The sequence below is a fragment of the Papaver somniferum genome, chromosome 5 (assembly GCF_003573695.1).
Source record: "Papaver somniferum cultivar HN1 chromosome 5, ASM357369v1, whole genome shotgun sequence".
NCBI classification, from domain to species: domain Eukaryota; kingdom Viridiplantae; phylum Streptophyta; class Magnoliopsida; order Ranunculales; family Papaveraceae; genus Papaver; species Papaver somniferum.
The window spans coordinates 171,450,039-171,466,745 of NC_039362.1; the positions used below are offsets into that span (position 1 = coordinate 171,450,039).

Sequence of the window (16,707 nt, forward strand, 5' to 3'; positions counted from 1 at the left end):
CAAACTTCTTACAATAATTAGCTGCTCCATTCCCAGTAATTACATGTAGTTGTTTCTGGGTTGTACTGTAGGACACATTTCCCTGAGTGATCAATTAACTCAGCAATGAAATCATTAGTGAGTGGGCGCCCCACATTTGAACGTGAGATATACTTTTCAATCCATACCAGCGAAGTAATAGCAAAGGGTACAAAACAAAGTTTATTGAATTATTAAAAAAAGCAAAACATAGACGCATAGTGCATCTCATGAGTTAAATAAACCTATCGTAAGTAGTATAAAGTACGAATCATTATTCACTCCAAGATGGTCGGCAGTCACATAAGGAATCCTATATTCTTTCCTAATTTGGTGGTCGGGCAAAGCTAGGGTCAGACCCATGTCTAGCTTGAGATTAGGTTCGGCAAGGGCCGTGGCATAATCTACGCCGTCCAAAATAATTAAATCACAAGGGATCAGACGGACGTCTATATAGGACATATAACGAATCAACCCGCACCGTGGGATGACGAAATCAAGGGTCATATTTATCAGTCTACACAAACAACATTTTTTTATAATATCCTCAATTTTTATAACGCCTATGGCCGGGGCTCAACCTTTCTCAATTTTTTTTGTTATTTGGTCGGCTAGGTAATATCCTCCCACAGAATTTTAGTCATTACCAAAACTAATTAGATTAGAACTATCAAACATCGAGCCTATAAGTTAGTTGAGGCATGCGACCCTAGTATTTTATGGTTGGGTCAAATTAGCCAGGGCTTATAGCCCCGGCCGTGGCCTGTTAAGCATGCCCTAGTGTTTTGTTGATCGTGCAAATTAGTCGTGGCCTCTTAAGCACGTCATAATGTTTTGTTGGTCGTAAAAAAGTTGACGAGGTTGCGTGACTTTTAAGCATATCCTAGTGTTTTGTTCGTCGTGAAAAATTATCGTGGCTCCTTAAATTCTTTTCATATACGACATTAAAAAAATTAAATAGAAAATCTAATTATATTAAGACCGAATCGAGCCTATAAATCGGTCTGGGCTTGCGGCCTCAATGTTTGTTTGGTCAGGTAAAATCAAACGAGGCCGTAGGCTCAAGCTCTGTCGAACTTTTTATGTTATTTGGTCGGTCGGTTTGTATCCTCCCGAAACATTTTAATTAGTGAAAACTACAGGGAGACCCATTCTCCCAGATTTTTCCACTGTCAAACCCACGGACAGAAAAGTTCAGGTGCGCACCCATTTCCCCGTCAAAAATTCGTAGCAGACCCATAATTTATGAAATTATGCTTCTCAGTTTTTAAAAGGCCAAACTACCCTTTTCTTCGAGCGACGAACAAAGAGAAGCGAGAAGAAAACAATGGTGAACTCCGATTCTTCGTTTTTAACATTTGGATTTTTCCCTTTGTCAAATCTTTTCCCAAATCCTTTTCTGAATAATCTTCTCAATAAAACTAGGGTTTCTGTTTCAAAATCTGTGTTTAAATCTGGGGATTTTGGGTTTCTGTTGTCTTTGATTATTCGAGAAGTAAAAAGAAATTAAAATTGAAGTTGAAAAGGGTAAGAAGTGTGTTGCAGTATTTCGATATCAACTGAATTGGAAATTTTCATACCTTATTTGTCTCCATGTTTTTGATCTCAATCGGAAATTTATGATTAGATTTGAATTAAAGATGTTATGCATAATGTCTTATGCATAACATTAATTTTGTTTAGATGCATAAAACATTATGCATTATTTTGTTTTAGCTGCATAATGTCTTATGCATTACTTTTTCACTTTTCTGGTTATGCATCAGTTTTGTTTAGATGCATAAGACATTATGCATTATTTTGTTTTAGCTGCATTGTCTTATGCATTACTTTTTCACTTTTCTGGTTATGCATCAGTTTTTTTTAGATGCATAATACATTATGCATTATTTTTGTTTTAGCTGCATAATGTCTTATGCATTACTTTTTTTCAGTTTTCTGGTTATGCATCAGTTTTTTTAGATGCATAAGACATTATGCATTATTTTGTTTTAGCTGCATAATGTCTTATGCATTACTTTTTCACTTTTCTGGTTATGCATCAGTTTTTTTTAGATGCATAAGACATTATGCATTATTTTGTTTTAGCTGCATATGTCTTATGCATTACTTTTTTCACTTTTCTGGTTATGCATCAGTTTTGTTTAGATGCATAAGACATTATGCATATTTTGTTTTAGCTGCATAATGTCTTATGCATTACTTTTCACTTTTCTGGTTATGCATCATTTTTTTAGATGCATAAACATTATGCATTATTTTGTTTTAGCTGCATAATGTCTTATGCATTACTTTTTCACTTTTCTGGTTATGCATCAGTTTTTTTAGATGCATAATACATTATGCATTATTTTGTTTTAGCTGCATAATGTCTTATGCATTACTTTTTTTCACTTTTCTGGTTATGCATAGTTTTTTTTAGATGCATAAGACATTATGCATTATTTTGTTTTAGCTGCATATGTCTTATGCATTACTTTTCTCACTTTTCTGGTTATGCATCAGTTTTTTTTTTAGATGCATAAGACATTATGCATTATTTTGTTTTATCTGCATATTGTCTTATGCATTACTTTTTTCACTTTTCTGATTTATATGGATTTTTATGCACGTGCATAATGTCTTCTGCATCATTTTGTTTAGTGCATAAGACATTATGCCATTATTATTTCTGCATAAAACATTATGCATTATTTTTGTTTTAGCTGCATAATGTCTTATGCATTACTTTTTTCATTTTTCTGGTTATGCATCAGTTTTGTTTAGATGCATAAGACATTATGCATTATTTGTTTTAGCTGCATAATGTCTTATGCATTATTTTTTTCACTTTTCTGGTTATGCATCAGTTTTTTTAGATGCATAAGACATTATGCATTATTTTGTTTTAGCTGCATAATGTCTTATGCATTACTTTTCTCACTTTTTCTGGTTATGCATCAGTTTTTTTAGATGCATAAGGCATTATGCATTATTTTGTTTTAGCTGCATATTGTCTTATGCATTACTTTTTTCACTTTTCTGATTTATGGATTTTTATGCACGTGCATGATGTCTTCTGCATCATTTTGTTTAGTGCATAAGACAATATAAGGGAAAATTTAGTTGCATAACTTTTTTTTTCTGTTTCTTCTACTTGATTTTTTCTTCTTCGTCTGTTTCATCCATTTTTGTTGAAATGTATTCTAGGGTTTAGTCAAAAATGATTTACTTCTTTGAATCATCGATTTTAAATGATTTATTTCTTTAAATGATGGAGAAAAAATCTTTGCAGATCCGTTACAGAGATTAATGGAGGAATAGGGAAAGAAACCGGCGGAGAAGAAAAAAAATTATGCCCAAAAACGATGAAAGGTAATAGATTCTTTCAGTACGTTTTAAATATTTTTAAATAACTATGGATGCGACTGTATCAGAAATTAATTGTGGACCTGGCGGTAAGAATTCTTTTTTTTTGGGCCAGCACCTAAGTTCCCCTTTTAATTAACATGTAAGTTAGTCGAGGCTCGCAAAACCAGTATTTTAATAGCCAGGTTTCTTCTCAAAATCAGACAAAATATTCTCTCTCCTGAAGTAGTTGTTGCTCCAAACCAATGCCCCCTCAACAACTCCCACATAAGCAAGGTAACGTATATGCATATTTGTGCTCTCTGGACTCTGTTTTACCAACTCCACTCTCCACTTACCAAAATAGATTGGCTTATTCCCCTTACCAAAATAGATTAGGTAACCTGAGAGCGAGAATGGGAATAAAGTAACACATGTATATGTTAACTGAACTGTCCCATCATGTGATTATATGAAACATTAAATTCACTGAAGGAAGCACCTTTATATGAACCGTCCCATCATGTGATTATAATACATATGATGAAGTAATCTTTGTCTCTTGTTTTCTTTTCTTTTTGATATGTTTATTCAAGTTTCCCTTCCTAGATAATTATTCTAATCTTGCATCTTCGTTGTTTCAAGAGAATAAGTGAACGATGGAAAGGAAGTCAGTGATCAAGAGAATAAGTGAGTCCCATTGTTGGTAGCAATTCGAGAGTTTCCCAATTTTTGTAATATAAATTCACTAATTCTGCTAGTTTCTGCACAATATAAATGTCAAGACCTCTTACCTTATTCTGTAAACTGCAGTGACAACTAACTAACTAAGTACACAGATTAATACCGTCACTTTGGAATTATCTCTGGCAATCCTTGAACCCAGAAACTAAGTTTGAGTCCAGGTTGTGGAGCAGTAATATTGGCGCCAGCAAGAAGATTGCATGGCCTGAGCAATGAAACACATCAATGAACAATAATAATATTACCTACTGGCTACTGATGGCATTCAAGCACCTTCAGCAGCTAATCTTTAATCATGGATTTTGGCACTGTTGAGACCCTTTTCTTTGGCATAAACTACTAAATATTACATAAGCCAGAGCCTAAACCAAAAATCTGAACGCATAGCTTTTCCAGAACTATAAAGATACAACATGGAATTTAATAATCAAGCAAGAGTATCTACATCAATCATAGGCATATATCAAAATAATCAAAATAGAACAATGATACCATTACCAACTGATGCCAAACACCTCTTTGTTGTTGTTGTTGATGATGTTGTTTTGTGCCCATAATTCACTTTGGTAGACCTAGACATCATAATTATTAACGGCATTCATAATTAAACATCACTTTGGTTATACCCATAACCTTAAAAATGGACCTAAAGGAAGGCAAAACACAAAATTAAAGCAACTTCCTGCTTAACAAAAGTTGATAATGCCAAAAACAGAATGCATCGTCTTTATCGGATACTTTTTACGTCTATCAGGAATTCTTAATGTGCTAGATTCTTCAACTCTGTTTTCCTACTTAAAACAGGACAACCCGGGAGGAGCTTAATGTGGTAGCATCATTGGCAGCGTAAACTCCAAATCCATCTGGGTTTTCCATGAATACAACTCTCAACAATATAACGACGTTGTTAATTATTCCATCAGTAAATCTTATAATTGAACCATCAAAAAAACTAAACACAAATCAAACACGTAAACCAAAAACACAAATCAGAATTAGATTACCTGTGAAAGAGATACTGTACCATTTAGGTCACACCAGATACTGTACGCAAATCAAACACGTATAGAGATATTTCTGCTTTTACACCAGAGATCGAATTCAATGGAACTTTAATCCTAGAAGAAATCAAATTAAAACCGCGAACAAAAAAAAAAAGCAGCACCATCACCTAAAACACCAGCACCATCACTTCCGAACCAATATAAAGATATTCTTCCTCAAATCAATTCCAAGCAATTGACTTGTTGTTTTTCGAGTAGAACCCATTCTGAGCATGAAATAGATATGTCTCTGATAAAGTGATTACAGATTTTGGGTGATAGAAGCACAACCCATTCGAGCGTGAAATAGATATGTATAACAATTACTGATTTTATATGAGCGAGAATGAATGGACAAATATGATTACATAGTTAATCGGAAGCGTACCAACGCCCAGAGGATCAGGAAACCCAGAGGATCCAACGCCCGAGAATATAACTCGCACACCTTACCTTTGACAACAACATTCAATTCGTTTTTTTTTTATCTTACCGAACGTATGTTCTTAGGTATTATCTAAGGAATAATTTGACTTCTATTTTTTTGACTCTTACCTTTGATAACTCGTTCACAACAATCTTAATGTTGTAGTTTGGAGGTCTGTTGACATTGGGAAGGTGGTCTAGCAGAAAGAAGAGCAACCAATCATGGTTTTAGGTGGATGAAATCAATATTCTCTTTCAAGCCTTCCTTTTGATATGAACGGCAGAATATTGAAGAACAGGCAAAGTTATATAGGATTTTTTTGGTACCAGAATTAGGACACATCTGTTTCCGGAAACAGTGCTATACTAAGAAACCTCCCTACACAGTTACCCAAAGCACTACGAAACCAAATTATTAAAAGGGAGCATGACGAAATCAGGAAACCAAGGATTTTTTCTTTTTTGTTTATTTGGAATTTGTTCGTTGTCGAAGTCTAGCTACATCAGGAAACCAACGATCGGACGAATGGCTATATAAAATTATATGTAACATATAACTGAGCGATCCGAGTCATGGGATGATGAAATCGACGGTCGGGTTTATAAGTCTACACACACAACACTTCTTTTTATAATATAAATATGTATTGTTATAGAAATAAATTAGCATAACGAAAATAAAATGTCAAAAATTGGCTAAAACAATGATTTTTTTTGTGTGAAATAAGCATCAAATGTGATGTATTGTGTAGTGTTTTAAGCATGACGTGGCGTGCTTTCTTCGTGTGTTGTGTTGTGTTGTGTTGTGTTGTGCCATGTGCTAACACGTGCCGCGTGCTGTGTCTATTTGTCTGGCACATCACAACACATTAAACAAACGTGTTGTGCCCGTGTTGGGCAGGTCACGTGCCGTGCCGTGCTATGCTCGATTTTAACGTGTTGTGTTGTGCCATAAACGTGCTGGCCCGTTCCAATGTACACGTCTACATCCGGGTAACCCTGACCTGCCGTGCCGTGCTATTCCGATATCACAAAAAAGGCCCCATTTTTTTTTGTTCGCCTAGGACACCCCAATACCGTAAGACATCCCTGGGCGAGATTATTAGTTTAATCTAGAAAGTAAATGATGGAGCCCATTGTTCGACCTCAATGCAAATCAATAACTACCCCATCAAATCAAAATACAGTTTTACTAATACACTTGATGATCCAAAACTCATTGGCTATGGTGGATAATAAAGGTGAGTATACTTGCAACTTAAAGTACCCAATCCACCCTCTTTTAATGTATGGAAGGGATATGGGTAGAAAGGCAGCTTCACTATGGTATGCATTTATCCTTTCCCTAAATTGCGTGAATAGTGCGAGACGGATACTCGATATCCATTTTATTTACCCAATTTGATGTTGGGTATGTTGTATAGGTTAAAAGATAATTAATCGAAAGAGATAAGAAAGGTAAAGAAAATAAGAGAGTTTTAGTAAAAAAGAGAGTAGAAAAGAGAAGTGTTAGTGTAAAACTGTGAAAACCTGAAACAGATACTCGTTTAAAATGGAACGGATACTTAGTTTCCATAAAACACAATTTTACTCGGAAACTGCTCTGCTATCCAGATCAGATATGATCCGGTTTGATTAGTAGGTAAGAAATATCACTAGTCCGTATACAAGTAGGGACATGAAAGACCATAATACTTGGTAAATGAGATTTTTCTCTACATATGAGAGATATGGGACGGATAAAGGAAACCATAGTGCTTAGCCTTAACAGACGTAATTTGGTGATTGTACTAGCCGATGTTACACAAACCCCAAAGTAAAGACTCTGCCACTAACAAAAGTACAAATTTCATCCAACGGGATATAAGATAATATCTTCTAACAGGATATATGATAATTATTAGCGAAGGGATGACTACTACCACCTACTACTAACCACTTACGCATATAAGGTCATATCTTTATTATGGGCAATTATCGTTATAACCAGGACCCCATAATAAAAACCGTAATCATTTGTATGTTTCTTATCAACTTTTAAATCATAACAATTTGGATTCGATGCGTACGTCTGTACATCTTCAGGGTCTTTGGCTTCGTTATTTTCATTGATTACTTGAACATGACTAAAATAACTGGATATTCCAAGACCTCCTTCTGAAGAGAAATGACCGCTACCCATTTGAGTTGTAGTATGTCGTCCTTTATATCTCTCATTATATATTTCTCCACCGAGTTCTACTTTAATTGCTGTCCTTGATAATTGGGTGAATAAAGAACTTGGAAAATATCCCACGGGAATATCTTGTATTTATATCCACCAGTTTCCACTATTTTGGTCCTACAATATTATTCAATATAAATTTTTTGAATAGAGTTTGAAAAACGATACAAATGCGACATTGATCACTTCTGCTTTCTTACCTTGTATATACTGAAAGTGGCATCTTTTTGGTCGCCGTTAGAAATGGACATTTCTGTGAAATTGCAACCAAGGGAAATATCCGAGGACGTTTGAAGAAAACCAGGACATTCGTAGTTGATGCAGACATTTTTGTAGGTATTGGTCTGGGAAAAAAAAGTAAATGATATTGGACAAAGATAGGTAACTTTTGGAACCATTTATACCAAAAGTTCCTATCTTTTTCCGCATGGAAGAGATAATAACTTCTAATTAGCATCCCTGATACCATAGTAAATATAATATTGTAATACTTCATAATTATCTTAAGAAAACCATATAGTACTAGGAGCAATAACACTTACGCTCCATAATATAAAGAATTGAGTATGGGAATCACCATATCTAGGTGGGTGCACCTAATTAAAAACAAAAATTAAGCCAAATCATCATACTTAAGTTTGAATTTTAGAAACATGGCCTTGGATGGTTAACTTACTTCCCATCCAGCTTCAATAGTATTGAGATCATTTTGGTCACCGGCATCAACTCAGATTTGAATACACTCATCTCAGATGGTTCTTCCAAAAAAGGATTCCAAATATTTATTTTTGCTTGTGCCACTAAAAAGTTGCCGCATACCTAATTACCGCATACTGTAATAAAAATATTTAAACACATACAAACACGACTTTCAAAATTATTATAACCACATACAGACAAGATATGGTATTAATAACTTATGTGGCAACTCATTGTTTGAACGAAGGTTTAATTGAGCAAGATTTTTCAATCCAAACACCACTAGCGAAAGAAATTTTGGGTTGGGTTCTCGTTTGGCATAACGACTCAATGAGTTTCGAATTAACAGAATTTAGATGGTCGAGGCTTCTAGAGTTGAGGAACCCTAATATCTGGTTTAAGGTTTCATCTCTTGCTCCAGAAACTAGTAAACCTAGAGAACTGTCGATTGAGAACGGAGAGAATACAAAATTCGTGTTCTTCAACTTTGAGTCGTTTAACCACAAGTTTTTAACGAGTTTGATACATGAGTTGGCTGCAGTGCTTCGGGTGAACGGAAGCATATCTAAAATAGTAAATAAAATGGCTTAAAACCTTCAAAAGAGAGGCTTTGCTTTTGTAGTTCGTCTTCCGTTGGTATCAGACTATCGCACACCCTAAACCCTAAGCTTTGAAAGTTCTCAAAATTCCCGAGATTTGTTCTATAAGTAGGCCTGGCTTGTATGTCCGGTCCATATTTTACTAAGACATAGGATAGGCATAGGCCATGATCATCATCTCTTAATTAGTAAGCTAACGTTACCTCCAAGAATACTTAGGTACAAAATATGTGCATTGTGAGTGATAATATGGCGCAAGTCTCTTTTTAAATTTTCTTATACTTCATATATCTACCATGAGTCGTTTTTCCAGTCGAATCACTGCACGACATGACACATCATAAATTGTAGAACGCAGAAAGTTCTGGTATAATTTCTAATAGAAAGCTTGACCATATGCAATTGCTCATTTCTAACTGCAGAGCCAAATGCAACAGCAAGAAAATGGCGCCCTGATCTTTTCACATGTTAATTTATTTGAAAGATTATACGGATGGGGGACGGGGCTTATGGCACTGCCTGTCTTGCTTTTACTGCGACTGTTGGCGCCAGAGATCACAAATTCTTGGATCCACTTGCTGCGGAAGACAAACGGGGTGAGTCATGAAGGATCTATGGTTTTTTATTTTTAAAAATAAAAGGAATGGTTATCTAGGTTTATGAAACAGAAGAGATGGAACTGAGGATGTTTGGGTGCGGAAAGAGTGAACCAGTGAATTTTTTATTTTTTTTGTTAGAACCGAACCCAAAGTACCGAACCCGATGACTCTGTTGTGAACATTGGTTGGTTCTACCTAGACGGGAAACGATGACCACTACAGTCGGAGATGAAAAACGACGCTTTGTACTCCACCTAACTGGAACCGATGAATATGGTAATCAAAACAAGACGCTGGAGTGTAGATAAAAATGTTAGAAAAACTAGAATCAGTTTCACCTGGACGGGAGATTGAAGACGCTGGAATGAAATTAAAAACGTTAAAAGTTACGCTCTGTTTCAGCTGGACGTGAACAGATGACCGCCATAGTTGAAGATCGAAGATGCAAATTATGCAAATAAATGGCGGTAGTTTCAACTAAACAAGCTCTGTTTAGCTTTTGTTGTATTGCTGACTAGAACTATCCAAGCTACCGGAAACATTCATACATTCATGAACCATGTTATGATTCGTGTAGCAGAGATTCATGGACTTATAGTCGTGCATGCCATCTTATCATCAAGGAAAAGTCCCCAGAACACATTGTTCATTCATCCGATCGAAAAAAAAAACACATTGCTCATTCACACACCTGAATGCGAAAGGAAGGGATGCTGATCAGAATGAAAGAAAAAGAGATGAGAAAAATACAGCTTCCAAGATTCACTATTGCACCTGAATGCGAAAGAAGATATGCTGATCAGAATTAAGATCAATATGCACGTCAAAGAAAGGGAGAGATAAGAGAAACTAGTGACCTCTGCTAATAGCAGTGTCAAGTTATTAATTGATCGCTAACAAAGATAGTATCTTTTCAACTTAAAATACTCGCTCAACCCTATCTCAATTTCAGCCTACTCAACAGCTCACCATTGGGTTTAATCCTAAAATCGCAGACCACTTAGGTACTTTACTGTTGACATTTATCATTATAGCCTGAACCTCCATAGTAAAAACTATAACCATTCGTACGCTTCTCGTCAACTTTCAAATCGTAGCAATTCGGATTCGAGGTGTACAGCTGCACATTTACAGGGTCGTCGATAATTTCGTTATTTTCAGTCATTACTTGAACATGACTAAAATAACTGGATATTCCAAGACCTCCGTCCAAAGGGTAATGACCACTACCCATTTGAGTGGTAGTATGTCTTCCGTTAGATCTTGCGTTGGTGATTTCTCCACCGAATTCTACATGATCTGCTGTCTTTGATAATAGCTTGAATATAGAACTTGGATAATAGCCCACGGAAATACCTTGTAATTGTACCCACCAATTTCCACTATTTTGGTCCTTAAAATTATGCAATGTCATTTTTTGGAATAGAGCAGGCAAAAAATCGATGATGCTAATGAAACATGGATTCTTTCGATTTTCTTAATTACCTTGTGTATACTGAAGGTGGCATCTTTCTGGCCGCCTTTGAAAGTGGACACTTCTGTAAAATTACAACCAAGACCAATTTCCGAGGATGTTTGCACAAAACCAGGACATAATAGGTTGACGCAACCGTGTTTGTAGCCATCGCCCTAATAGGAATAGAGAGCAAATGGTGGTCTAATACATCTTAAAGATAAAAAATACTATATACCATTTCGAGGATCAACAATACTTACCGTCCACATTATAAAGAATCTGGTCTGGGTATCATTGAAGTAGAATTGGTCCACCTAATTAAAAACAAAAAGTAACCCAGAAAATCAACAAAAATTTCAAGTTTGAATCTAGAACATAACCTTGGATGAACAACTTACTGTCCATCCAGCTTCAATGGTATTAAGCTCTTCATAGGGACCAGCTTCAACCCAGATTTGAGATACACTCATTTCAGATGATGATTCCACTGTCGGATTCCAAAGATTTATTTTTGCTTGTGCTCCTATAAAACTTCCACGCATTTTTATCACAGCGTACTGTAAGAGTCATTCAACATATACCAATTTCAAAATTCTTACAACCACTGTATGCAAACTACAATAGTTACTAAAACTTTGCATAAGAAAAACATTGCCGTATAAATATACCTCATGGATCTCCGGATCTTCATTTGGCTGTAATGTATTAGGCTTCTTGCTGTGAAAAGGTTTTGGACGAAGTTGTTTGCGGAAAAGTGTTGAATCGTAATGTTTTCGGGTGTTCCGTCGAATAGGAATAGTTCCATGTGGACATGTTCCATACTTATGCCAGGTTTGTGTAAGTTGGAGAGTTCCCAAATTGTCTAATTTTGTATTTTTCGGAAACACACTTGGCCTCATCTGTTTCATATACGAATAAAAACAAAGCAAACCCCTTTTGAGAATTTGAAATAAAAATAAACATATACATGTATGTTAGGAAGGAAAGTATGTGTTGAACCTGTATTGTATGGTTACGAAGTGAAGGATGATCAAGAGAAGGTTGCTTGAAGATATCATAACAGTCAATGATTTCATCATTGTCAACCTACATGGTAAATCAATCAATATGTGATATGGCAAGAAACATGAGATTATCGTAAAAGAAAATATAAACCACTTTGTACCTGAATAGTTTTGATTATTGATTTGTTCACAGCATTCGAAATCCTTCTTGCGTCAACTAATGCTTTTGGAGTTAAAACTACATATATGAAAATAGCTAGAAGGAATAGCCGACTTGGTGAGTTGATAAATTTAGACATTATTAATCTAAATATTTTTCTCGGAAACCAGCAATACTACTGCATACACAAAGTATTTTAACATGAGCGGTGAAAAAGATGATCAAAAATTTATCGGTGACACAGAATATATATATATACACACACAAAACTATATTCTTACTCGAAATATCATTTAGATTTCCTGGTTAATACCAAATCTTACCATATATGTTTAAACTTTATTGGACATATTTCACTACTAAAGATCTTACCATTATTATTGATTGCGACTTTATAACAGATATCCAAAATAAAATATATTTACCATTTTTATGCCATTAATTACGAAATCTTAGTAAAGTTAAAATGTTAATAAATACCAATAATTCTATACAGACCGTCTTTATAAGTTATATGGCCAGTTGGAAACTCCTTGCCAGACTAACGAATGTATGGGGAGGCTTTCTCAAAAGACCGTAAGCCTCTGGCTTCTCGCAAAGCAAGGGATTTAGCCAGGTGGAATTACATACGTATATTACATTTTGAGTACCTTACATATCAGAGCAAGGCACTGAACTAATATAGTTTCAGTGATTGTTTAATACATGGATGGATCCTAGCTTCATAGATCTTAAGGAATATTATCGGTTAACATAATGCACATTTTTTGTTCACCTCAAAATTTGCCTTTTTCATCATCTTATGGCGTAAATGATTACATCCTGGTAACTCGTAGTACGTACCAGTGTTGTTTTTTTTTTTTTTTCATTTTTTGATCGAAAAATTAAACATTTTATAGATGAAAAATCAGAGTACATGAAAAATGATCCCTGACGCTCAGGACCAAAATGAAAAAAGGAAGCCAGAAAAGCTACCAACACAAAGAAAAACTCCAAAAAACTATCAACGCAAAGAAAAACTCCAAAACAAAGGGAGCACACCTGAAACAAATACGAAGAACAACAAATATCGAGACAGCCCACAGTGCACAGCTTAAGGTGGTTCGAAAATCTCCTCCTTTCAACCGACTACAAATCGCTCCAGAGAAATTCCTTCAAAGACCCCTTTCCTGTGAAGCCAATAAGCAACCGTCAGCTTCACTGAATCAAACATGTGTTGTTTTTTCATTAAAACCCTTTTTAAGTTTGTTGAAATTTCTTATGGTTTTAGGTTTTATGTGCATATAAAAGTTTTCTTTTTACTTGTTTTAGATTAACCCAATTATGGCATAGGAATATTCATTTTCATTGGTTCAATTGTGTGTTGTGGTGGGTTTGTGATGTTGGTTATTGATTTGGAAATGATTGCTTGTTGAATTTGTAATTTAGGGGGATTATACTTGTATATGTTTACTCCCAAGATGTTCCAGTCTCTTCCATATACTCAAGGTATGTTAATTGAGTGTGCTAGTCTATGTAAGTTACACTGTATATGAATCACGTGGCGCATGAATGTTGAAACTTGACGCAGTTCTAAATCAAGATAGAGCAATGACTAATCATCCCTAAAAAAAACATTAACACAAGTGAAAAGAAATAGGATTATCTAATAGGTTTGGAGGTAGAGTGTATACAAAGATGTAGTTTATTTGGTTTGCTAGCAATTACTCTTGCATTTATGTTGGTTGGTCTCATGATTCCCCGGGTATATGAAAGGTGAACAAGCATTTCTTCTTCTAGGAGGGCAGCATGCGTTATGGAAATTACTTTTATGGATATATAAATGTCTTTCTGATATTATCTGAAATGAGACAATTTTAGCATGTGATGTTTATGCTATGAAATGCTTATGCAATGCTTTTATGATGCGAGTATGATGAGAAGGCTTATCTATTGCAATGTATAGCTAATGTTTGCGATACTTAGCTCATTTTGCACGCTAAAATTGATGTAGCTTTAAATTGCCTCCATTCTCCATTTGTCTGATTTTTTCTTTAGTGTATGCATTCCTCTTCGTGTAGTTATTGTTCCTCACAAGTTCTTACGTGTGTTTCATCTTTCCTTTTTCCTGCACTATTAGTATCTCATAACAGTATGATCATAATATCAAGTCTGCGGCATTTTCACTGCCTCAGTTTCGTTTTCATGTACATATTCGCAAGCTTATTTGCTTACATATAATCATTTTTGCAAGCTCATTAGCTCTTTTTCTTATTTTCTTATGTGGTCCTATTTTGCCTTCCTAGTTAAAGGTCTTATTTTGCCACCTCTTGTCATTGCGACAAAATCACAGTACGTCTTTGCACTTTCATGCAAAAACCCATTGATCTTGCCTTAACTTTTTCTTTTGTATTATTGCCTCTTCAGGATTGTTGCGACAATATGACAGTCCTAAATATTCTTGCGAAAATAAAGCCCCATGACATTGCCGTCTTGCGACGAAATCGCAGGACGTCTTTGCACTTTCATGCAAAAACCCATTAATCTCGTCTTATATTTTTCTCTAGTATTATTGCCTCTTCAGGATTGTTGCACAAATATGACAAGCCTTAATATCCTTGCGAATAAAAAGCCTCATGACATTTGCGTCTTAAGACACTTATCAGCTCCCTAATGGAGGGTGCCGCCCTTATTTCCCCCTGGTTGCCCCTTCAAGGAGGCGTACTTCTACCATACAAGGTTAGCTCCTCCCATCCGGTCTTAACAACAACCAGTTGTTTTCGCAGCCTCTTATCCTTTTTACCTATAGGGCTTATGGTTCCGAGACTGCACCCTAAGTGGGGTTTTCTTCGGGCCGAGTGCAGTATAAGCCAAGACTTGTCAAGAATGGCAAGGACGCTTCAAACGCCCCTGGCACTCTTGTCTCAACCGTGTACATCGGCGCCTTGATCAGATTATGCACTCCTTGGGAGAGTCCTTATTACCTTAGTCGCCCAACTTAAGTCATATGCTTAGGCAGAGAATCCAAGGTGCCCCTCCCGGATGGGCTTTATTGACCCCAAATCTCCATGACTCGGGTTCCGAGGGCGGTGTAACCTTTCCCTGAGCCATGCAACAGGTACCCCCTTATATGACGTACTTTAGGCCTTACATTTGCCTATTGCGAAATTTTATTCGCGAACTATAGTGTACGCCATAAAGGTTCGCCCCTATCTGCGAAATTTTATTCGCATTTCTGGGAAATTTTCCCATTTCTTTATTCTCTCATTAATCTTTTCATTTCTGTCATCTCTTTCATTCATTCTTTCATTCTCATAATATCATATCATTTGAATCAAAATAAATATTCAAGAGAAATTTTAATACACGGTAACTCTGAAATCTTTGTAGTTGTGAAATCTTTGTAATTCTGCGATTCTATCGCGTTTTGTAAATCAAATCAAAAATCTTTTTATTCTATGCAAAAGAAATATTCTAGAGAAATATATAAATTGAATTTTCTCAGTTTTCTGTAATTTTGAAATCTCGCAATCTTTGTAATTTTGAAGTCTTTGTAATCTTGAAATCTTAGTAATCTTTATAATTTTTGAAATCTTGAAATCTTTGTAATCGTGCGATTGAATCTCTTTTTGTAAATCAAATCAAAAATCTTTTTATTTGTTCCTAGTATAAAGTAAAATGTTCATGGAGGTGGTATTTATCTTTCATGTGAGTCGCTGTTGTTGTCAAATAAGTGAATAAATGCCTTGAAATGTATGAATTTCGCGTAGCAAAAAGAAGTGTGAGAAGTGAGACTTGAACCCTTCATCTTCTTCTTGGATTTTCTCGCACCATACCAACTGTGCTAATCCTCTTTTACAAATTAATCAAAGTTCTTGCGAAGTAAATCAAATTCCAAACGTGTAAGAGGCAATTCTGTATGAATTTCGCATAATAAAAATAAACATGCGAGAAGCAAGAATTGATATCGTGACCTGCTGCTTGTATTCATGCCTCCTGATCAACTGTGCTAACCCTCTCTTGTGAAAGTAATCAAATATCAACTCTGCGAAATGAATATTTGCGGAGCAAAAAATTTTTGGTCGCAAGGAGAATCGAACCCATGTCCTCTAGTTTTCATACTCCTTCTCTGACCATTTGCACTACTTGTTACTTACGAAAGAGACACACAATGTTGTACTTTATTCCATTTCTTCGCCTTTAGGATTTCAAAAATGTGCGAAAAATTAAGCTTGATGAGGGATTTGAACTTGAGTCTTATAACTCACTCTAGCGAAGCTTGACCAACTGTGCTACCTCTTGTTTGCTAACTAATGAAACAATATTGCGAAATTATTCATTTTTTCGCTATCTGTAAAAAGAAGAAAACTATGCTCGCGGGGAAGTTCAAACTTGCGACCACGAACGTACATATTATTCTCTTGACCAA

General features: G+C 35.5%; 1 protein-coding gene across 2 annotated transcripts; it reads right to left on the reverse strand.

The window, feature by feature from the left end:
* Positions 1 to 10,519: 10,519 nt before the first annotated feature.
* On the reverse strand, positions 10,520 to 12,494 carry LOC113278132. Of its 2 annotated transcripts, none has more exons than XM_026527054.1 (7): positions 12,301 to 12,494; positions 12,135 to 12,221; positions 11,804 to 12,034; positions 11,534 to 11,692; positions 11,396 to 11,449; positions 11,165 to 11,308; positions 10,520 to 11,072 (listed from the first exon to the last, which is right to left on the reverse strand). In XM_026527054.1, the coding sequence occupies exons 1-7, from the start codon at positions 12,436 to 12,438 to the stop codon at positions 10,689 to 10,691; spliced, it is 1,197 nt and encodes a 398-aa protein (XP_026382839.1). In that variant the 5' UTR covers positions 12,439 to 12,494; the 3' UTR covers positions 10,520 to 10,688. The 2 variants fall into 2 exon arrangements, with proteins under 2 accessions (XP_026382839.1, XP_026382840.1); XM_026527055.1 differs by having other exon boundaries at positions 10,801 to 11,061.
* Between the last annotated feature and the right edge of the window lie 4,213 nt (positions 12,495 to 16,707).